Below are 21,264 nucleotides of genomic sequence, written 5' to 3'. Positions count from 1 at the left end.
ATTTTGGGGACACCCCCCAAACCACCCCAAATTCCCCCTCCCCCACCCTGAGAACCCCCCCAAATCCCCCCCTCCCCCAAATTCCCCCCTCCCCCAAATTCCCCCCTCCCCCACCCTGGGGACCCCCCCAACCGCCCCTCCCCCCCTCACACACACCCTGGGTGGGGGTCCCGAGGTTTATTTTGGGGGAGGGGTCGGGGGGGACAACTCAGGGCAGGAATAACTTAAAAATGGGGGAGGGGTCTGCAGGGGGGCGGGGCCTGGGGGGGCGGGGCCGTATTTACAGACTGTACAAGGTGGGGGAGGGGCTGCAGGTTATTGGGGTGGGGGTGGGGCTGGGGGGGGGGGTCCCCAAAATCTTGGCACGGAAATCCTGGACCCCCCCCCCCAAAGTCACCCCCCCAGCCCCTCCCCCCCCCCCCAAAATTGTCCCCAAGGGGTCCCGGGGGGTCCCAGCGCCGCTGGTCCCCAATTTGGGGAGGGGTCCCGGGGCTGCCGAACCCCTGGGGGGGTCCCAGGGCTGCTGCAGGTGGTGGGGGGGGGTCCCCCGGGCAGGTTCTGGGGGTCCCGGGGGGCCCAGCCTGGGTCTGGGGGGGGGTCCTGATCCGGTTCTGGGGGGTCCCTGGGGGTCCTGGTCTCGTTCTTGGGGGGTCCCGGGGGCCCCAATGTGGTTCTGGGGAGGATCCTGGGGGTCCTGATCCGGTTCTGGGGGTCCTGGTCTCGTTTTGAGGGGGTCCCAGGGGTCCTGATCCAGTTCTGGGGGGTCCTGGGGGGTCCTGGTCTCGTTTTGAGGGGGGTCCCAGGGGTTCTGATCCAGTCCTGAGGGTCCTGGAGGTCCCAATTTGGTTCTGGGGAGGGTCCCGGGGGTCCTGATCCGGTTCTGGGGGTCCCTGGGGGTCCCAGTCTCGTTTTGAGGGGGGTCCTGGGGGTCCTGATCAGGTTCTGGGGGTCCTGGTGTCGTTCTTGGGGGGTCTCAGTCGACTTCTGGGGGTCCCTGGGGGTCCCAGTTTGGTTCTTGGGGGGGTCCCAGGGGTTCTGATCCAGTCCTGGGGGAGTCCCCAGGGGTCCCGATCCGGTTCTGGGGGTCCCGGTCTCATTCTGGGGGTCCCGGTGTCGTTCTTGGGGGGTCCAGCTCCGGTTCTGGACGGTCCCGGGGGTCCCAGTTCGGTTCTGGGGGTCCCGATCCAGTTCTGGGGGTCCCGGTGTCGTTCTTGGGGGGTCCAGCTCCGGTTCTGGGGGTCCTGGTTCTGGTCCTGGTCCAGCTCTGGGGGTCCCGGGCTTGATCTTGGGGGGTCCTGGTCTCGTTCTGGGGGGTCCCGATGCAGCTCTGGGGGTCCCCTGGTGGGGGTCCCAGGGGTCCTGGTCCAGTTCTGGGGGTCCCGGTCTGGTTCTGGGGGTCCCGGTTTCGATCTTGGGGGGTCCCGGGGGGGTTCCTGATGCAGCTCCGGGGGTCCGGTCCTGGTCCCGGTCCGGTTCTGGGGGGTCCCGGGGGGGTCCCGGTCTGGTTCCGGTCCCGGTCCTGGTTCGGTCCTGGTCCTGGTCCAGTTCCGGTCCTGGTTCTGTTCTGGTCCTGGTCCGGTTCTGGGGGGGTCCCAGGAGGGTCCCGATGCAGCTCCGGGGGTCCCACGGGTCCTGGTCCGGTTCTGGGGGGTCCGGTTCTGGTCCCGGGGGTCCGGTTCTGGTCCCGGTCCCGTCCTGGGGGGTCCCGGGGGGGGTCCCGGCCCGGTTCTGGGGGGGTCCCGGGGGGGTCCCGATGCAGCTCTGGGGGTCCCGTGGGTCCGATTCCAGTTCCGGTCCGGTTCCGGTTCTGGGGGGTCCCGGGGGGGTCCCGATGCAGCTCCGGGGGTCCCGTGGGTCCGATTCCAGTTCCGGTCCGGTTCCGGTTCTGGGGGGTCCCGGGGGGGTCCCGATGCAGCTCCGGGGGTCCCGGGGGGGGTCCCGGCCCAGTTCTGGGGGGGTCCCGGGGGGGTCCCGATGCAGCTCCGGGGGTCCCGGGGGTCCCGGTCCAGTTCCGGTTCTGGTGCCAGTCCGGTTCTGAGGGTCCCGGGTGGGGGTCCCGGGGGGGTCCCGGTCTGGTCCCGGTCCGGTTCTGGGGGGGTCCCGGGGGGGGTCCCGGGTTGGGGGTCCCGGGGGGGGTCCCGGAGGAGCCCCTCCCCCTCCCCCCGGTGGGTCACAGCCCCCCCCCCTCGGAGCAGCCGGGGGGCGGCTTCCGCTTGATGCCCAGGTAGATGGCCACTGGGGGAGGGGACAGGTGGGTCTGGGGGCGCCCCGGGACCCCCCCCAGCGCGGGGGGGGTGAGGGGGGGTCCCCAAAGCGGGGGGGGGAGGGGCAGCACGCACCTTGTGAGCGCAGGTCCCCCGATTCCCGCAGGTTCGTCTGCGACCCTGGGGGGAGGGGCGTCAGGGTGGGGGAGGGGCGGGGGGGCGGGGGAGGGGGTGGGGAGGTGGGGGAGGGGTCGGGGGGGGAATGGGACCCCCCATCCCAGGGAACAGCCCCAAAAACCCCCCCAAAAAATCCCCCAAATCCCCCAAAAAATCCAAAACCCCCCCAAAAAATCCCCCAGGTGTGTCCCAGGTGTGCCCAGGTGTGTCCCAGGTGTCCCCAGGTGTGTCCCAGGTGTGCCCAGGTGTGTCCCAGGTGTATCCCAGGTGTCCCCAGGTTTATCCCAGGTGTGTCCCAGGTGTGCCCAGCTGTCCCCAGGTGTATCCCAGGTGTGTCCCAGGTGTGCCCAGATGTGTCCCAGGTTTATCCCAGGTGTCCCAGTTGTGTCCCCAGGTGTATCCCTAGGTGTGCCCAGGTGTCCCCAGGTGTGCCCAGGTGTCACTCACGGATCTTGGTGGCGCCGGGCCCGGGCGTGGCCGACACGCAGCGATTGGAGCTCTGCCGGCGGGAGGGGTCAAGGGACACCCTGGGCAGGTGAGAGGGCACAGGTGAGGGCACAGGTGGCTGAACACCCCCAGGTGCGTCTGACCCCCCAGGTGTGCCAGGTGAGGATGACGATCCCCCCCCAGGTGTTCCCAGGTGTTCCCAGGTGTTCCCAGGTGTGCCAGGTGAGGACGAGGAGCCCCCCCAGGTGTTCCCAGGTGAGGATGAGGAGCCCTCCAGGTGTTCCCAGCTGTGCCCAGGTGTTCCCAGGTGTGCCAAGTGAGGATGAGGAGCCCCCCCAGCTGTGCCCAGGTGAGGATGAGGATCCCCCCAGGTGTTCCCAGGTGTCCCCAGGTGTGCCAGGTGAGGGTGAGGATCCCCCCAGGTGTTCCCAGCTGTGCCAGGTGAGGACGAGGATCCCCCCCAGGTGTTCCCAGGTGTGCCCAGGTGTGCCAGGTGAGGGTGAGGTTCCCCCCAGGTGTGCCCAGGTGTGCCAGGTGAGGATGAGGATCCCCCCCAGGTGTTCCCAGGTGTGCCCAGGTGTTCCCAGGTGAGGGTGAGGATCCCCCCAAGTGTGCCCAGCTGCGCCAGGTGAGGATCCCCCCAGGTGTTCCCAGGTGTTCCCAGGTGCGCTCACCTGCGGGTCAGTTTGGAGGTGATCTTGCTCAGCAGCGTGGCCGTGGGGCGGGGCCGGGGGGAGGCGGCGCTGGGGGGCGGGGGCGAGGCGGGGGGCGGGGCTCCGGCGGCCCCGCCCCCCCGGCGGCTCCCGGTGCCGGTGCCGGCCCCGCCCCCCCCGCCGTGGAAGGTGCTGCGGGCGGAGCAGCCCCGGGCCAGGTGCGCCAGGTGAGCCCCGCCCAGAGAGTGGCTGGAGGGGGAGGGCGGCGGGCGGGACGGCAGGCTGCGGAGGGAGGTGACGTCATCGGTGACGTCACACACAGGTGACGTCACAGGTGAGAGCCACAGGTGACCTCACACACAGGTGACCCCACCCACCCACAGGTGATGTCACAGGTGATCCCACCCAAACACAGGTGACATCACAGGTGAGATCACAGGTGACCCCACAGGTGACGTCATACACACAGGTGACCTCACAGGTGACCTCAGACACACAGGTGACATCATAGGTGATGTCATACAGGTGACATCACACAGGTGACATCACAGGTGACGTCACAGGTTGAGACACACAGGTGACCTCACCCATACACAGGTGACCCCACAGGTGACATCATACACACATAGGTGACCTCACAGGTGACCTCAGACACACAGGTGACGCCACAGGTGATGTCATAGAGGTGACCTCACACAGGTGACCTCACACAGGTGACCCCCATCCCCACACTGGGAGGCCACAGGTGGCACTGGGACAGGTGTGACCGGGGTCACAGGTGGGCTCGGGGGGGATTCTGGGTGGATTTCGGGTGATTTTGGGTGGATTTCAGGGGATTTCGGGTGATTTTGGGGGGTGCCAGGTGTGCCACTCACCTGTCCTTGCCGTTGGGCAGCAGCAGGTGAGGCTGGGGTGGATTTTGGGTGGATTTCGGGTGATTTTGGGTGGATTTTGGACGGTTTTGGGTGGATTTCAGGGGATTTTGGGTGGATTTCAGGTGGTGCCAGGTGTGCCACTCACCTGTCCTTGCCGTTGGGCAGCAGCAGGTGAGGCTGGGGTGGATTTGGGTGGATTTCGGGTGATTTTGGGTGGATTTCAGGGGATTTCAGGTGATTTTGGGTGGATTTCAGGTGGTGCCAGGTGTGCCACTCACCTGTCCTTGCCGTTGGGCAGCAGCAGGTGCCGCTCCCCCCCCGAGCACACGTAGGTGTTCCTGCGGCCCATCACGCTGGGGGGCACGTGGGGCTGGGGGCACAGGGGGCACCTGGGCTCACCTGGGCTCACCTGGGCTCACCTGAGCTCGCCCCGGAGCCACGGGTGCCCTCCAGGTGTGCCCAGCTGCCCCCCCCAGACCCCCCAGGTGTTCCCAGGTATCCTGCCAGCCCCCCCAGGTATGCCCAGGTAACCCCCCAGCCCCCCGAGGTATCTCCAGGTGCCTTGCCAGCCCGCTCAGGTGTGCTCAGGTGCCCCCAGGCATACCCAGGTGCCCCCCCAGGTGTGCCCAGGTATCTCCAGGTATGCCCAGGTACCCCCCCAGCTCCCCCAGGTATGCCCAGGTATGCCCAGGTGCCCCCAGGTATGCCCAGGTGCCCCCAGGTACCCCCCCAGGAGTGCCCAAGTGCCACCAGGTGCCACCAGGTGTGCCCAGGAGTACCCAGGTGCCCCCCCAGGTATGCCCAGGTGTCTCCCAGGTGTGCCCAGATGTGACCCAGGTGTGTCCCAGGTGCCCCCAGGTGTGCCCACCTGTCCGTCCAGGTGCCCCCCCAGCCCCCCCAGGTGTGCCCACCTGTCCGTCCAGGTGCCCCCCCAGGTGTGTACCCTCCCCAGGTGCCCCCAGGTGCCCCAGGTGTGCCCCCCAGGTGTGCCCACCTGTCCGTCCAGGTGCCCCCCCAGCCCCCCCAGGTGTGCCCACCTGACCGTCCAGGTGCCCCCCCAGGTGTGTGCCCCCCAGGTGTGCCCACCTGTCCGTCCAGGTGCCCCCCCAGGTGTGTGCCCCCCCAGGTGTGCCCACCTGTCCGTCCAGGTGCCTCTCGGGGATCTCGGCCTTGTTGGGGTTGTGGGCGCTGCTGACCAGGGGGCTGCAGGGGGGGGGGAGGGGCGCCCCGGCCCCTCCCCCGCCGCCCCTCCCCCCCCCTCCGCCCCCGGAGCCCCTCCTGGGGGGCGGGGCCACGCCCCCGGCCACGCCCCCTTCCCGCAGCTCCGAGGGGGGAGGGGCGGCCGAGGGGGGGCTGCGCCGGGGGGGAGGGGCGGCCGAGGGGGCGGGGCCACCTGCGGGGTCACAAAGGGGTCACGGGGGGGAGACACACCCCCAGCGGGACCCCCCCAATGTCCCCAATGTCCCCAAATGTCCCCAAGGTCCCCAAATGTCCCCAATGTCACCCCAGTGTCCCCACTGTCCCCATTGTCACCCCAATATCCCCAATGTCACCCCCATGTCCCCAAGGTCCCCCAATGTCCCCAATGTCCCCATTGTCCCCAATGTCATCCCAGTGTCCCCAGTGTCCCTAATGTCCCCAATGTCCCCCATGTCCCCCATGTCCCCAGTGTCACCCCCCTGTCCCCAATGCCCCCCCAACATCCCCAATGTCCCCAATGTCCCTCCAATGTACTCAATGTCCCCAATGTCACCCCAATGTCACCCCAATGTCCCCAGTGTCACTCACAGAAGTCGCTGTGCCGCCGCTGCCGGTGGTGGCCCCACAATGTCCCCATGTCCCCAATGTCCCCAATGTCACCCCAGTGTCCCCAATGTCACCCCAGTGTCACTCACAGAAGTTGCTGTGCCGCCGCTGCCGGTGGTGGCCGCCCCCCCGCTGTCCCCAATGTCCCCAATGTCCCCGATGTCCCCAATGTCCCACCAGTGTCCCCAGTGTCCCCAGTGTCCCCAATGTCACCCCAGTGTCACTCACAGAAGTCGCTGTGTCCCCAGTGTCCCCAATGTCCCCCCAATGTCCCCAGTGTCCCCAATGTCCCCAATGTCACCCCAGTGTCCCCAATGTCACCCCAGTGTCACTCACAGAAGTCGCTGTGCCGCCGCTGCCGGTGGTGGCACCCCAATGTCCCCCCAGTGTCCCCAATGTCCCCAATGTCCCCAATGTGTCCCCAGTGTCACTCACAGAAGTCGCTGTGCCGCCGCTGCCGGTGGTGGCACCCCAATGTCCCCAATGTCACCCCAATGTCCCCAGTGTCCCCATTGTCCCCACTGTCCCCAATGTCCCCAGTGTCCCCAGTGTCACTCACAGAAGTCGCTGTGCCGCCGCTGCCGGTGGTGGCCGCCCCCCCGCTGTCCTCAATGTCCCTGATGTCCCTGATGTCCCCATTGTCCCCAGTGTCCCCAATGTCCCCAGTGTCCCCAATGTCACCCCAGTGTCACTCACAGAAGTCGCTGTGTCCCCAATGTCCCCATTGTCCCCCCAGTGTCACTCACAGAAGTCGCTGTGCCGCCGCTGCCGGTGGTGGCCCCACAATGTCCCCATGTCCCCAATGTCACCCCAATGTCCCCAGTGTCCCCAATGTCACCCCAGTGTCACTCACAGAAGTCGCTGTGCCGCCGCTGCCGGTGGTGGCCGCCCCCCCGCTGTCCCTTGCCGTGCGCTGTCCCCGACGTCCCCGAGCTCGTCCCCGACTTGGTGGCACCGTTGGGCGCCTCGGCCGGGCCCCGCGGCCGGGACAGGGACAGGGACAGGGATGTGCCACCCTCGGGCTGCCACCGGGGGGGTGACAGTGTCACCAGGGATGGGGACAGGGACAGGGACAGGGACGTGCCACCCTCGGGCTGCCACCGGGGGGGTGACAGTGTCACCAGGGATGGGGACAGGGACAGGGACAGGGACAGGGACGTGCCACCCTCGGGCTGCCACCGGGGGGGTGACAGTGTCACCAGGGACGGGGACAGGGACAGGGACGTGCCACCCTTGGGCTGCCACCGGGGCGGTGACAGTGTCACCAGGGACAGGGCAGTGCCACCCTCGGGATGACAGTGTCACCAGGGACAGGGACAGGGACAGGGACGTGCCACCCTCGGGCTGCCACCGGGGGGGTGACAGTGTCACCAGGGATGGGGACAGGGACAGGGACGTGCCACCCTCGGGCTGCCACCGGGGGGGTGACAGTGTCACCAGGGATGGGGACAGGGACAGGGACAGGGACGTGCCACCCTCGGGCTGCCACCGGGGCCACAGTGTCCCCAATGTCCCCACATGCCCCCCCCAAAGTCCCCAAGCCCCTCAGTGTCCCAAACTTCCCCAATGTCCCCAGTGTCCCCAGTGTCCCCAGTGTCACCCACCTCTCCCCTCCGTCCCAGCAGCAGGTAGGTGGCCGTGTCCCCAATCCCCTCAATCCCCCCAATGTCCCCAATCCCCCCAATGTCCCCAATGTCCCCAATCCCCCCAATGTCCCCAGTGTCCCCAATGTCCCCAATGTCCCCAGTGTCACCCACCTCGCCCCTCCGTCCCAGCAGCAGGTAGGTGGCCGTGTCCCCCAATCCCCTCACTGTCCCCAATCCCCTCACTGTCCCCAATCCCCCCAATGTCCCCAATCCCCCCAATGTCCCCAATGTCCCCAGTGTCACCCACCTCGCCCCTCCATCCCAGCAGCAGGTAGGTGGCCGTGTCCCCGTTCCCCTCAATGTCCCCATTTCCCCTCAATCCCCCTGATCCCCCCAATGTCCCCAATCCCCCCAATGTCCCCAGCTGTCCCCAATGTCCCCAGTGTCACCCACCTCGCCCCTCCGTCCCAGCAGCAGGTAGGTGGCCGTGTCCCCAATCCCCTCAATCCCCTCAATGTCCCCAATCCCCCCAATGTCCCTGATGTCCCCAGCTGTCCCCAGTGTCCCCAGTGTCACCCACCTCTCCCCTCCGTCCCAGCAGCAGGCAGGTGGCCGTGTCCCCGTTTCCCCTCAATGTCCCCATTTCCCCTCAATCCCCCTGATCCCCCCCAATGTCCCCGATGTCCCCAATCCCCCCAGCAGTCCCCAGTGTCCCCAGTGTCCCCAGTGTCACCCACCTCGCCCCTCCGTCCCAGCAGCAGGTAGGTGGCCGTGTCCCCGTTCCCCTCAATGTCCCCATTTCCCCTCAATCCCCCTGATCCCCCCCAATCCCCTCACTGTTCCCATTTCCCCCAGCTGTCCCCAATCCCCTCAGTGTCCCCAATGTCCCCCAGTGTCCCCAGTGTCACCCACCTCGCCCCTCCGTCCCAGCAGCAGGTAGGTGGCCGTCACCTCGTTGTACTTGTGGGTGCTCAGCGCCTCCTTGATCTCCTCCCTCGTGTACCCCATGCCCACCATCACCTCTGGGAGGGGACAGAGGTGTCACCCACAGGTGTCACCCGTGTCCCCGGGGTGCCACCGTGTCCCTGTCCCCTCACCGATGCGCTTGGTGTCCCCAAAGTCCTCCTGGGGCTCGGTGTAGGGCGTCAGCTCGTCGCCCTCGTAGCCGATGTTGATCCACTTGTCCTTCATGATTTGCTGGGGGGACAGTGGGGGACATCAGGGGGACAGCACGGGGACATGGGGACAGCAAGGACAGCAGGGGGACAGCAGGGACATCAGGGGGACAGTGGGGACAGCAGGGGGACAGTGGGGACAGCAGGGGGACAGTGGGGGGACAGGGGACATCAGGGGGACAGCAGGGACATCAGGGGGACAGTGGGGACAGCTTGGGGACAGGGGGACATCAGGGGGACAGTGGGGACATGGGACATCAGGGGGACAGTGGGGACAGCAGGGACAGCAGGGGGACAGTGGGGACATGGGGACAGTGGGGGGACAGTGGGGGGACAGTGGGGACAGCTGGGGGACAGCAAGGACAGTGGGGGGACAGCTCGGGGACAGGGGACATCAGGGGGACAGTGGGGGACAGTGGGACAGCTGGGGGACAGTGGGGACATGGGGACAGTGGGGGGACACAGGGACATCAGGGGGACAGCAGGGACAGCAGGGACAGCTGGGGGACACAGGGACATCAGGGGGACAGGGGACATCAGGGGGACAGCGGGGGACATCAGGGGGACAGTGGGGACATGGGGACAGCAGGGGGACAGGGGACATCAGGGGGACAGTGGGGACATGGGGACAGCTCGGGGACACGGGGACAGCAGGGACAGCAGGGGACATCAGGGGGACACAGGGACAGCCCCAAAACTGCCCCAAACCCCATCCAGATCCCTCGTGGGACCCCTCAAACTGCCCCAAAACTCCTCAAACCGTCCCAAATCCCCCCAAATGGCCCCAAATCTGCCCCAAACCCCCCCTGGGACCCCCCAAATCCCCCCCAGACCCCCGTGGGGACCCCCAGACCTCGAGGGTGGCGGGGTTGAACACCAGGAAGCGCCGCAGGATGTTCTCACAGCCCCAAATCCCCCCAAATCCCCCCCAAATCACCCTTAAATCCCCCTGAAATCCCCTCAAATCCCCCCAAATCCCCTCCAGACCCCCGTGGGACCCCCCAAATCCCCTCAAACCCCCCGAATCCCCTCGTGGGACCCCCCAAACTGCCCCAAAACCCCCCAAACACCCTCGAGGCTGCAGCGCTTGGCGGGGTTGAGCACCAGGAAGCGCCGCAGGATGTTCTCACAGTCCCAAATCCCCCCAAATCCCCCTGAAACCCCCCCAAAACCCCCTGAAACGCCCCCAAATCCCCCCCAGACCCCCGTGGGACCCCCCAGACCTCGAGGGTGCAGCGCTTGGCGGGGTTGAGCACCAGGAAGCGCCGCAGGATGTTCTCACAGCCCCAAATCCCCCCAAAACCGCCCCAAATCACCCCAAATCCCCCCAAATCCCCCCCAGACCCCCGTGGGGACCCCCCAGACCCCCGTGGGGCTCCCCAGACCTCGAGGGTGCAGCGCTTGGCGGGGTTGAGCACCAGGAAGCGCCGCAGGATGTTCTCACAGCCCCAAATCCCCCCAAATCCCCCTGAAACCCCCCCAAAACCCCCTGAAACGCCCCCAAACCCCCCCCAGACCCCCGTGGGGCCCCCCAAATCCCCCCCAGACCTCGAGGGTGCAGCGCTTGGCGGGGTTGAGCACCAGGAAGCGCCGCAGGATGTTCTCACAGTCCGTGGACATGTAGAAGGGCACCCGGTACTTGCCCCGCAGCACCCGCTCCCGCAGCTCCTGGGGGGCACCCGGGGTCAGCGGGGTCAGCGGGGGTCACTGGGGTCAGTCGGGGTCAGCGGGGGTCACTGGGGTCAGCTGGGGTCAGTCAGGGTCAGCTGGGGTCAGCTGGGGTCACTGGGGTCAGTCAGGGTCAGTTGGGGTCAGCTGGGGTCACTGGGGTCAGCTGGGGTCACTGGGGTCAGTTATGGTCAGCTGGGGTCAGCTGGGGTCACTGGGGTCAGTCAGGGTCAGTTGGGGTCAGCTGGGGTCACTGGGGTTAGTTGGGGTCAGTCGGGGTCAGTCGGGGTCAGTCAGGGTCACTGGGGTCAGTTATGGTCAGCTGGGGTCAGTTGGGGTCACTGAGGGTCAGTCACGGTCAGTCATGGTCAGCTGGGGTCAGCTATGGTCAGTCGGGGTCAGCAGGGGCACTGGGGTTAATCAGGGTCAGCTGGGGTCAGTCAAGGTCAGCTGGGGTCACTGGGGTCAGCTGGGGTCACTGGGGTCAGCTGGGGTCAGTCGGGGTCAGTCAGGGTCAGCTGGGGTCACTGGGGTCAGTCAAGGTCAGCTGGGGTCACTTATGGTCAGTTGGGGTCACTGGGGTCAGTCAGGGTCAGCTATGGTCACCTGGGGTCATTTGGGGTCACTCGGGGTCATTTGGGGTCACTCGGGGTCAGCCAGGTCACTTGGGGTCACTGGGATCAGGGTCAGGGGGGGTCACTCAGGGTCAGCTGGGCAGTGACCACGCAGTGACCAGGAGGTGACCACAGGCACCGGGAGGTGACCACAGGTGACAATCAGCACTGGTCACCTCCAGGCCACGCCCAGCAGAGTGACCACTGACCAGGTGACCCCTGGGGGTCACAGGGGGATGGCTGAGGATGGCCAGGACCGAGTGACCATGCAGTGACCAAGCACTGACCACGCAGTGCCCGGGAGGTGACCGGGAGGTGACAGGGCAGTGCCAGGGAGGTGCCAGGGCGGTGCCCGGGAGGTGACCGGGAGGTGACAGGGAGGTGACAGGGAGGTGCCAGGGAGGTGACAGCCGTGTCCCCAGTGGTCACCTTGAGGTTGTGGCCGTCGAAGGGCAGCGAGTGACCACTGACCAGGTGACCCCTGGGGGTCACAGGGGGATGGCTGAGGATGGCCAGGACCGAGTGACCACGCAGTGACCGGGAGGTGACCGCAGTGCCCGGGAGGTGCCAGGGCGGTGCCAGCCGTGTCCCCAGCGGTCACCTTGAGGTTGTGGCTGTCGAAGGGCACTGACCAGGTGACCCCTGGGGGTCACAGGGGGATGGCTGAAGATGGCCAGGACCGAGTGACCATGCAGTGACCGGGAGGTGACCGGGAGGTGACCACAGGTACTGGGCGGTGCCTGACAGGTGACAGCGATGTCCCCAGCGGTCACCTTGAGGTTGTGGCCGTCGAAGGGCAGCGAGTGACCACTGACCAGATGACCCCTGGGGGAGCTCAGGGGTCACAGGGGGGGTGGCTGAGGATGGCCAGGACCGAGTGACCACTCAGTGACCATGCAGTGACCGGGAGGTGACCGGGAGGTGATCACAGGTACTGGGTGGTGCCTGACAGGTGACAGCGATGTCCCCAGCGGTCACCTTGAGGTTGTGGCCGTCGAAGGGCAGCGAGCCGCTGACCAGCGTGTAGAGGATGACCCCCAGGCTCCAGATGTCCACCTCGGGCCCGTCGTACTTCTTGCCCTGGAAGAGCTCGGGGGCGGCGTAGGGCGGCGAGCCGCAGAACGTGTCCAGCTTGGAGCCGCGCGAAAACTCGTTACTGAACCCAAAATCGGCGATTTTGATGTTGGCGTCGGCGTCCAGCAGCAGGTTCTCGGCCTGGGGACATGGGGACATCATGGGGACATCAGTGGGGACATTGTCACAGGAATGGGGACATGGGGACAGGGACATGGGGACAGGGACAGGGACACGGGGATGGGATCTCGGCGTCCAGCAGCAGGTTCTCGGCCTGGGGACATGGGGACATCAGTGGGGACATTGGGGACATTGTCACAGGAATGGGGACATGGGGACAGGGACAGGGACACGGGGATGGGATCTCGGCGTCCAGCAGCAGGTTCTCGGCCTGGGGACATGGGGACATCAGTGGGGACATCAGTGGGGACATGGGGACATCAGTGGGGACATCAGTGGGGACACTGTCACAGGGATGGGGACACTGGGACAGGGACACTGGGACAGGGACACTGGGACAGGGACATGGGGACAGGGACAAGGACACTGGGATGGGATCTCGGCATCCAGCAGCAGGTTCTCAGCCTGGGGACATGGGGACATTGGGGACATCAGTGGGGACATGAGGACACTGGGACAGGGACATGGGGACAGGAACACCAGGACAGGGACACGGGGATGGGGACAGGGACACGGGGATGGGATCTCGGTGTCGGCGTCCAGCAGCAGGTTCTCGGCCTGGGGACATTGGGGACATTGTCACAGGGATGGGGACATGGGGACATTGGGACAGGGACACAGGGACACTGGGATGGGGACAGGGACACTGAGACACAAACAGGGACACCAGGACAGGGACACCAGGACAGGGACACGGGGACAGGGACACGGGGACAGGATCTCAGCGTCCAGCAGCAGGTTCTCAGCCTGGGGACATGGGGACATCAGTGGGGACATGGGGACAGTGGGACAGGGACATGGGGACATCAGTGGGGACATCAGTGGGGACATTGGGACAGGGACATGGGGACAGGGACACTAAGACAGGGACACTGCCAGAGGGACAGGGACACCAGGACGGACACAGGGACCTCGCCCCCCACCCCGCCGTGTCCCTCCCGTGTCCCCCCCCGTCCCCCTGTTGTGTCCCCTCCGTGTCCCCTCCGTGTCCCCACCATGTCCCCCCCGTGTCCCCTCAGTGTCCCCTCCCTGTCCCCTCCCTGTCCCCCTGTTGTGTCCCCTCAGTGTCCCCTCCCTGTCCCCTCCCTGTCCCTCCCTGTCCCCTCCTGTCCCCTCCTGTCCCACCTTGAGGTCCCTGTGCACGATGTTCTTCTGGTGGCAGTAGTGCACGGCCGAGACGATCTGGGGACAGCAGTGGCACTGTCACCGAGGGTCCCCAACCCCCACAGTGTCCCCAAGCCCCTCCCCAATGTCCCCAACCCCCCCAGGATGTCCCCAAACCCCTCCACAGTGTCCCCAAAGCCCCCAGGATGTCCCCAAGCCCCTCCCCAATGTCCCCAAACCCCCCAGGATGTCCCCAAGCCCCCCCTGATGTCCCCAAGCCCCTCCCCGATGTCCCCAAACCGCTCCCCGATGTCCCCAAACCCCTCCCCGATGTCCCCAAACCCCTCCCCGATGTCCCCAAACCCCCCCAGGATGTCCCCAAAGCCCCCCAGGATGTCCCCAACACCCCCCAATGTCCCCAAACCCCCCCAGGATGTCCCCACGTCCCTCCCCAATGTCCCCAAACCCCTCCCCGATGTCCCCACGTCCCTCCCCAATGTCCCCAAGCCCCTCCCCAATGTCCCCAAGCCCCCCAGGATGTCCCCAAGCCCCTCCCCAATGTCCCCAAAACCCTCAGGATGTCCCCAAGCCCCCCCAGGTGTCCCCACCTGTCTGAACTTGGCCCGCGCCTCCTTCTCCTTCATCCTCCCATGGGACACCAGGTAATCAAACACCTCACCTGAGAACACACCTGGGTCAGAAAAACCCCAAAATACCCCAAAAAACCCCAAACCCACACCAGGTAATCAAACACCTCACCTGGGGACACACCTGGGTGAGCCACACCCCCCAAAACACCCCAAAAATCCCCCAAAAACACCCCAAACCCACACCAGGTAATCAAACACCTCACCTGGGGGGGACACACCTGAGTGAGGAACACCCCAAAAATACCCCAAAAAACCCCAAAAATACCCCAAAACCACCCCAGGTAATCAAACACCTCACCTGGGGACACACCTGGGTGAGCCAGGACACCCCAAAAACCCCAAAACACCCCAAAAATCCCCCAAAATCACACCAGGTAATCAAACACCTCACCTGGGGACACACCTGGTCAGAAAAACCCCCAAAATACCCCAAAAAACCCCAAAACCACACCAGGTAATCAAACACCTCACCTGGGGGGACAAACGGGGATCTTGGTGTCCCCAATGTCCCCCCAGGTGTCCCCAGGTGTGCCGAGGTGTCCCCCCAGGTGTCCCCAAGTCCCCCCAGGTGTCCCCCCAGGCTGTCCCAGGTGTCCCCAGGCTGTCCCTGATGTCCCCAGCTGTCCTCAGGTGTGCCCAGGTGTCAGTCTCAGTGTCCCTGATGTCCCCCCATGTCGTCCCTGCTGTCCCCAGGTGTCGCCCCAGGTGTCCCTAGTGTCCCCAGGTGTGCCCAGGTGTCCCCCCAGGTGTCCCGCCAGGTGTGCCCATGTCCCCCCAGGCTGTCCCTGATGTCCCAATGTCCCCCCAGGTGTCCCCATGTCCCCCCAGGTGTGCCCAGGTATCCCCAGGTGTCCTGCCAGGTGTCCCCAGGCTGTCCCCAGGTGTCCCCCCCATGTCCCCCCAGGTGTCCCTGATGTCCCCAGGTGTGCCCCCAGGTGTGCCCAGGTGTGCCCCAGGCATGCCCCTGTCCCCCCAGGTGTGTCCCCAAGTCCCCCCAGGTGGCCCCCCAGGTGTCCCCCCAGGTGTCCCTGATGTCCCCAGGTGTCCCCCCCATGTCCCCCAGGTGTCCTCATGTCCCCCCAGGTGTCCCCCCAGGTGTGCCCAGGTGTCCCCCCAGCTGTCCCCAGGTGTGTCCCCATGTCCTCCAGGTGTCCCCCCAGGTGTGTCCCCAAGTCCCCCCAGATGTGTCCCCCCAGGTGTGTCCCCAGGTGTGTCCCCCCAGGTGTGTCCCCAGGTGTCAGTCTCAGTGTCCCCCCAGGTGTCCCCAGGTGTGTCCCCAGGTGTGTCCCCATGTCCCCCAGGTGTCCCCAGGTGTCAGTCTCAGTGTCCCCCAGCTGTCCCCAGGTGTCCCCAGGTGTGTCCCCCCAGGTGTCCCCCCAGGTGTGTCCCCCCAGGTGTGCCCACCTGCGCTGGCGTACTCCATCACCAGGTAGAGCGTCTTCTCCGTCTCAATCACCTCAAACAGCTTCACTGGGGGGGAGGGGGCGTCGGGACCCCTCCCCAAATCCGGGACCCCTCCCCAAATCCAGGACCCCTCCCCAAATTCCAGAGACCCCTCCCCAAATTGGGACAGCTCCCCCCCAGTTCCAGGGACCCCCCAAATTCCAGACCCCTCCCAAATCAGGGACCCCTCCCCAAATTCCAGAGACCCCTCCCCAAATTGGGGACCCCCCCAAAATCTGGGACCCCTCCCCAAATTGGGACCCCTCCCCAAATTTGGACAGCTCCCCCCCAATTCCAGGGACCCCCCAAATTCCAGACCCCTCCCAAATCCGGGACCCCTCCCCAAATTCTGGGACCCCCCCAAACTCCAGAGACCCCTCCCCAAATCCGGGACCCCTCCCCAATTCGGGGACCCCTCCCCAATTCCAGGGACCCCTCCCCAATTCGGGGACCCCTCCTCACCGATGTTTGGGTGGTTCAGCCCCTTCATGATCCCCAGGACCCCAATTTGGGGACCCCTCCCCATTCTAGGGACCCCTCCCCAATTCCAGGGACCCCTCCCCAATTCCAGAGACCCCTCCCCACTTCAGGGACCCCTCCCCAATTCCAGAGACCCCTCCTCACCGATGTTGGGGTGGTTCAGCCCCTTCATGATCCCCAGGACCCCATTTCAGGGACCCCTCCCCAATTTGGGGACCCCTCCCCATTTCAGGGACCCCTCCCCAATTTTTGGGACCCCTCCCCAATTCCAGAGACCCCTCCCCAATTTGGGGACCCCTCCTCACCGATGTTGGGGTGGTTCAGCCCCTTCATGATCCGAACTTCCCGAAACAGCTGAGGGGGGGGGGAGGGGGTCAGCAAGGGGGGCTGGAGACCCCTCCCCAATTTGGGGACCCCTCCCCAATTTGGGGACCCCTCCCCCAGCGAGGAGACCCCTCCCCAAGCGGGGGGAGCCCCCCGGGACCCCTCCCCACCTTCTGCAGGCTGGTGGGGTTCAGCTGCGTCTTGTCGATGATTTTGATGGCGACCTGAAATTGGGGAGGGGGCGCCGAGGGGGCACCTGAGACCCCGCCCCAAATTCACCTGGGACCCCGCCCCAAATTCACCTGAGACCCCGCCCCAAATTCACCTGGGACCGCTCCCCAAATCCACCTGGGACCCCTCCCCAAATTCACCTGGGACCCCTCCCCAGACTCACCTGGGACCCCACCCCAAATCCACCTGGGACCCCTCCCCAAATTCACCTGGGACCACTCCCCAGATTCACCCAAGACCCCTCCCCAGGCCCCAAATCCCCCCTAAACCCCCCCAAATCCCCCCTGAGACCCCTCACATCACCCCAAATCCCCCCAAACCCCCTCAAATCCCACCTGAGCCCCCTCCCCAAACCCCAAATCCCCCCTAAACCCCCTCAAATCCCCCCTGAGCCCCCTCCCCAAACCCCAAATCTCCCCTAAAGCCCCCCAAATCCCCCCCAGCCCCCTCCCCATCACCTTCAGCCCCCTCCCACAGCCCTCAATCACCTCACAGCCCCCTCCCATCACCCCGAATCCCCCCCAAACCCCCTCCAATCCCCCCTGACCCCCTCCCATCACCCCAAATCTCTCCTAAACCCCCTCCCCACCACCCTGAGCCCCCTCCCACAGCCCTCAATCACCTCATAGCCCCCTCCCATCACCCCAGATCTCCCCTAAACCCCCTCCAATCCCCCCTGAGCCCCCTCCCCAAACCCCAAATCTCCCCTAAACCCCCTCCTATCACCTCGCAGCCCCCTCCCATCACCCGAAATCCCTCCTGAGCCCCCTCCCCATCACCCTGAGCCCCCTCCCCATCACCCTCAGCCCCCTCCCACAGCCCTCAATCGCCTCATAGCCCCCTCTGATCCCCCATAAACCCCCTCCCACCACCCCGAATCCCCCCTAAACCCCCCCAAACCCCCTCAAACCCCCCCAAATCCCCCCCTAGCCCCCTCCCAAGCCCCCCAGCCCCCTCCCCAGCCCCCTGCCCACCTCCCTGCCGGTGAGCACGTGCCGGGCCAGCTTGACCTTGGCGAAGTTGCCCTTGCCGATGGTGCCCCAAACCCCCCCTGAGACCCCTCCCCAAACCCCAAATCCCCCCTAAACCCCCCCCAAACCCCCCCAAATCCCCCCTAAACCCCCTCCCATCATCTGATAGCCCCCTCCCATCACCCCGAATCCCCCCTAAACCCCCTCCAATCCCCCCTAAACCCCCTCAAATCCCCCATGAGCCCCCTCCCATCACCCCAAACCCCCCCTGAGACCCCTCCCCAAACCCCAAATCCCCCCTAAACCCCCTCCAATCCCCCCTGAGCCCCCTCCCCAGACCCCAAATGCCCCCCAAACCCCCTCAAATCCCCCATGAGCCCCCTCCCATCACCCCAAACCCCCCCTGAGACCCCTCCCCAAACCCCAAATCCCTCCTAAAGCCCCCCAAATCCCACCTGAGCCCCCTCCCCAGACCCCAAATGTCCCCCAAACCCCCTCAAATCCCACCTGAGCCCCCTCCCACCACCCTCAATCACTTCACAGCCCCCTCCCATCACCCCGAATCCCCCCTAAACCCCCCCAAACCCCCCCTAAACCCCCTCCCATCATCTGCTAGCCCCCTCCCCAGACCCCAAACCCCCCTAAACCCCCCCAAACCCCCTCCCCAGCCCCCTGCCCACCTCCCTGCCGGTGAGCACGTGCCGGGCCAGCTTGACCTTGGCGAAGTTGCCCTTGCCGATGGTGCCCCAAACCCCCCTGAGCCCCCTCCCCAAACCCCAAATCCCCCCTAAACCCCCTCAAATCCCCTCTGAGACCCCTCCCCAGACCCTAAATCCCCCCTAAACCCCCCCAAATCCCACCTGAGCCCCCTCCCCAAACCCCAAATCCCCTCTAAACCCCCTCCAATCCCCCCTAAACTCCCTCCCATCATCTCACAGCCCCCTCCCATCACCCCAAATCCCCCCTAAACCCCCCTGAGACCCCTCCCCAGACCCCCCAGCCCCCTCCCCAAGTGTGTGAGCCCCCTGCCCACCTCCCTGCCGGTCAGCACGTGCCGGGCCAGCTTGACCTTGGCGAAGTTGCCCTTGCTGATGGTGCCCCAAACCCCCCTGAGACCCCTCCCCAAACCCCAAATCCCCCCTAAACCCCCTCAAATCCCCCCCTAGCCCCCTCCCCAGCCCCCTGCCCACCTCCCTGCCGGTGAGCACGTGCCGGGCCAGCTTGACCTTGGCGAAGTTGCCCTTGCCGATGGTGCGCAGCAGCCGGTAGTTGCCCACGTGGGGAGGGGGCTCCTCGGACCCCCCCCCCCAGCGAGTTCCGGCCCCGGGGGGGAGGGGCCGCCGAGCCCCGCCCCGACCACGCCCCCCCGGCCTTCTCGGGGGGGCGGGCGCTGCCCCCCGGGCCCAGCTGGGGGGGAAAGGGGGAGACCCCTCCTCAAATTAATGTCATCACACGGAGACCCCTCCTCAAATTAATGTCATTGTGAGACCCCTCCTCAAATTAATGTCACTGTGAGACCCCTCCTCAAATGATCGCTGTGAGACCCCTCCTCAAATTAATGTTACAGTGAGACCCCTCCTCAAATTAATATTGCTGTGAGACCTCTCCTCAAATTAATGTCATCACACTGAGACCCCTCCCCAAATGATCGCTGTGAGACCCCTCCTCAAATTAATGTCAGTGTGAGACCCCTCCCCAAATTATCATTGTGAGACCCCTCCTCAAATTAATGTCAGTGTGAGACCCCTCCCCAAATTATTGTCACACTGAGACCCCTCCCCAAAATATCACAGCCCCCAAATGTCACTGTGAGACCCCTCCTCAAATTAATGTCAGTGTGAGACCCCTCCCCAAATTATCGCTGTGAGACCCCTCCTCAAATTAATGTCAGTGTGAGACCCCTCCTCAAATTAATGTTACAGTGAGACCCCTCCTCAAAATATCACTGTGAGACCCCTCCTCAAATTAATGTTACAGTCAGACCCCTCCTCAAATTATCAGAGCCCCCAAATGTCACTGTGAGACCCCTCCTCAAATTATCACAGTGCCCAAATTGTCATCACAGTGAGACCCCTCCTCAAATTAATGTCATTGTGAGACCCCTCCTCAAATTATCACTGTGAGACCCCTCCCCAAATGATCACTGTGAGACCCCTCCTCAAATTAATGTCAGTGTGAGACCCCTCCCCAAATTATCACACTGAGACCCCCTCCTCAAATTATCATCACTGTGAGACCCCTCCTCAAATTAATGTCACTGTGAGACCCCTCCTCAAATTAATATTGCAGTGAGACCCCTCCCCAAATGATCACAGCCCCCAAAATATCATCACTGTGAGACCCCTCCCCAAATTAATATCACAGTGAGATGAGACCCCTCCTCAAATGATCACAGCCCCCAAATTACCACAGTGAGACCCTTCCCCAAATTGTCAGTGCTTAAATGTCAACAGTGAGACCCCTCTCCAAATTAATGTCACTGTGAGACCCCTCCTCAAATTAATATTGCAGTGAGACCCCTCCCCAAATTATCCCAGTGCCCAAATTGTCATCACAGTGAGACCCCTCCCCAATTAATATCCCCCTGAGACCCCTCCCCAAATCACAATTCCACCCTTTGGGACCCCCCTCAAATTAACCTCAGGGGGGTGAGACCCCCCCAAACCCCCGAGACCCCTCCCCAAAATCTCGGAGTGGGACCCCAGACCCCCCCCGGTACCCCCCAGACCCCCCCCGGTACCCCCAGACCCCTCCCGGTGCCCCCAGACCCCCCCCGGTGCCCCCCGGTGCCCCCCAGACCCCTCCCGGTGCCCCCCGGTGCCCCCCAGACCCCTCCCGGTGCCCCCCCACCCTCCCCAGACCCCTCCCAACCCCTCCCGGTGCCCCCCGGTACCCCCCAGACCCCTCCCGACCCCTCCCGGTGCCCCCAGACCCCTCCCGGTGCCCCCCGGTCCCGCCCCAGCCCCTCCCGGTGCCCCCCCCACCCTCCCCCGACCCCTCCCGCTGCCCCCCAAACCCCTCCCGGTACCACCCCCCCCTCCCGGTGCCCCCCGGTTCCCCCCCCCCCCCCCCGGGCCTACCCCCGGTACCGCCCCCCCCTCACCCTCACCGTGTCCGCGTTCCGCTCGTTCCCCGCCGCCAGGGCGGAGCGCGAGGACATGGTCCCGGCCCGGGGGGCACCGGGGGGCGCCGGGGGGCGGCGGGAGGGGCGGTCCCGCGGCGGGGGGGTCCCGTTCCCGGGGGGCTCCCGTTACCGGGGGGGCCGGGCCGGGGCGGCCATGGCGGCCATGGCGCCGGAACCGGAAGCGGGCGCGCCGCGGTGGGCGGGGCTTCGACCATAAAAGGAGAGCGGCCGGGAGGGGGTTGGCCACGCCCACGGAGGGGAGCGGACCAATCAGGAGGCGCCGTCCCGGCATGGAGACAGCTGGGCGCGCCCCGGGGAGGGGGCGTGGCTAGCGGCGGGGGGCGCGCGGTGATTGGCTGCGCGCCGGCCAATGGGGAGAGAGAGCGCGGTTCGACGCGTGATTGACAGAGGGGGGTCACGTGGGTCGCACCTCTGTCGCCTGTGTCACACCTGAGGTCACGTGGGTCGCACCTGTGTC

General features: G+C 65.7%; 1 protein-coding gene across 2 annotated transcripts; it reads right to left on the bottom strand.

The window, feature by feature from the left end:
• Positions 1 to 2,037: 2,037 nt before the first annotated feature.
• On the bottom strand, positions 2,038 to 21,035 carry LOC311164805 (MAP/microtubule affinity-regulating kinase 4-like). Of its 2 annotated transcripts, XM_084224413.1 has the most exons (18): positions 20,772 to 21,035; positions 18,853 to 19,069; positions 16,631 to 16,684; positions 16,442 to 16,490; positions 15,618 to 15,683; positions 14,172 to 14,242; positions 13,585 to 13,641; positions 12,184 to 12,420; positions 10,472 to 10,591; positions 8,846 to 8,945; positions 8,661 to 8,770; positions 7,016 to 7,184; positions 5,493 to 5,749; positions 4,635 to 4,726; positions 3,503 to 3,763; positions 2,829 to 2,908; positions 2,340 to 2,384; positions 2,038 to 2,235 (listed from the first exon to the last, which is right to left on the bottom strand). In XM_084224413.1, the coding sequence occupies exons 1-18, from the start codon at positions 20,999 to 21,001 to the stop codon at positions 2,171 to 2,173; spliced, it is 2,280 nt and encodes a 759-aa protein (XP_084080539.1). In that variant the 5' UTR covers positions 21,002 to 21,035; the 3' UTR covers positions 2,038 to 2,170. The 2 variants fall into 2 exon arrangements, with proteins under 2 accessions (XP_084080539.1, XP_084080540.1); XM_084224414.1 differs by lacking the exons at positions 16,631 to 16,684; positions 18,853 to 19,069; positions 20,772 to 21,035 and having other exon boundaries at positions 15,618 to 15,678.
• Positions 21,036 to 21,264: the final 229 nt, after the last annotated feature.

Source organism: Fringilla coelebs (assembly GCF_963513975.1).
Source record: "Fringilla coelebs genome assembly, chromosome: 37".
Classification (NCBI taxonomy): domain Eukaryota; kingdom Metazoa; phylum Chordata; class Aves; order Passeriformes; family Fringillidae; genus Fringilla; species Fringilla coelebs.
The sequence above is the reverse complement of the archived record's forward strand: the minus strand, read 5'-3'. Positions and strand labels throughout refer to the sequence as shown.

What these genes read in the sequence shown, in the direction of transcription:
- LOC311164805 (XM_084224413.1), bottom strand. Translation starts at nt 21,001, where the DNA reads ATGGTCGAAGCCCCGCCCACCGCGGCGCGCCCGCTTCCGGTTCCGGCG. An exon ending in CTGCCCAACGGCAAGGACAG is followed by an intron (nt 3,764 to 4,634) that starts GTGAGTGGCACA and finishes CTCCCTCCGCAG; the next exon opens with CCTGCCGTCCCGCCCGCCGC. An exon ending in ACCTCCAAACTGACCCGCAG is followed by an intron (nt 2,909 to 3,502) that starts GTGAGCGCACCT and finishes TCACCTGCCCAG; the next exon opens with GGTGTCCCTTGACCCCTCCC.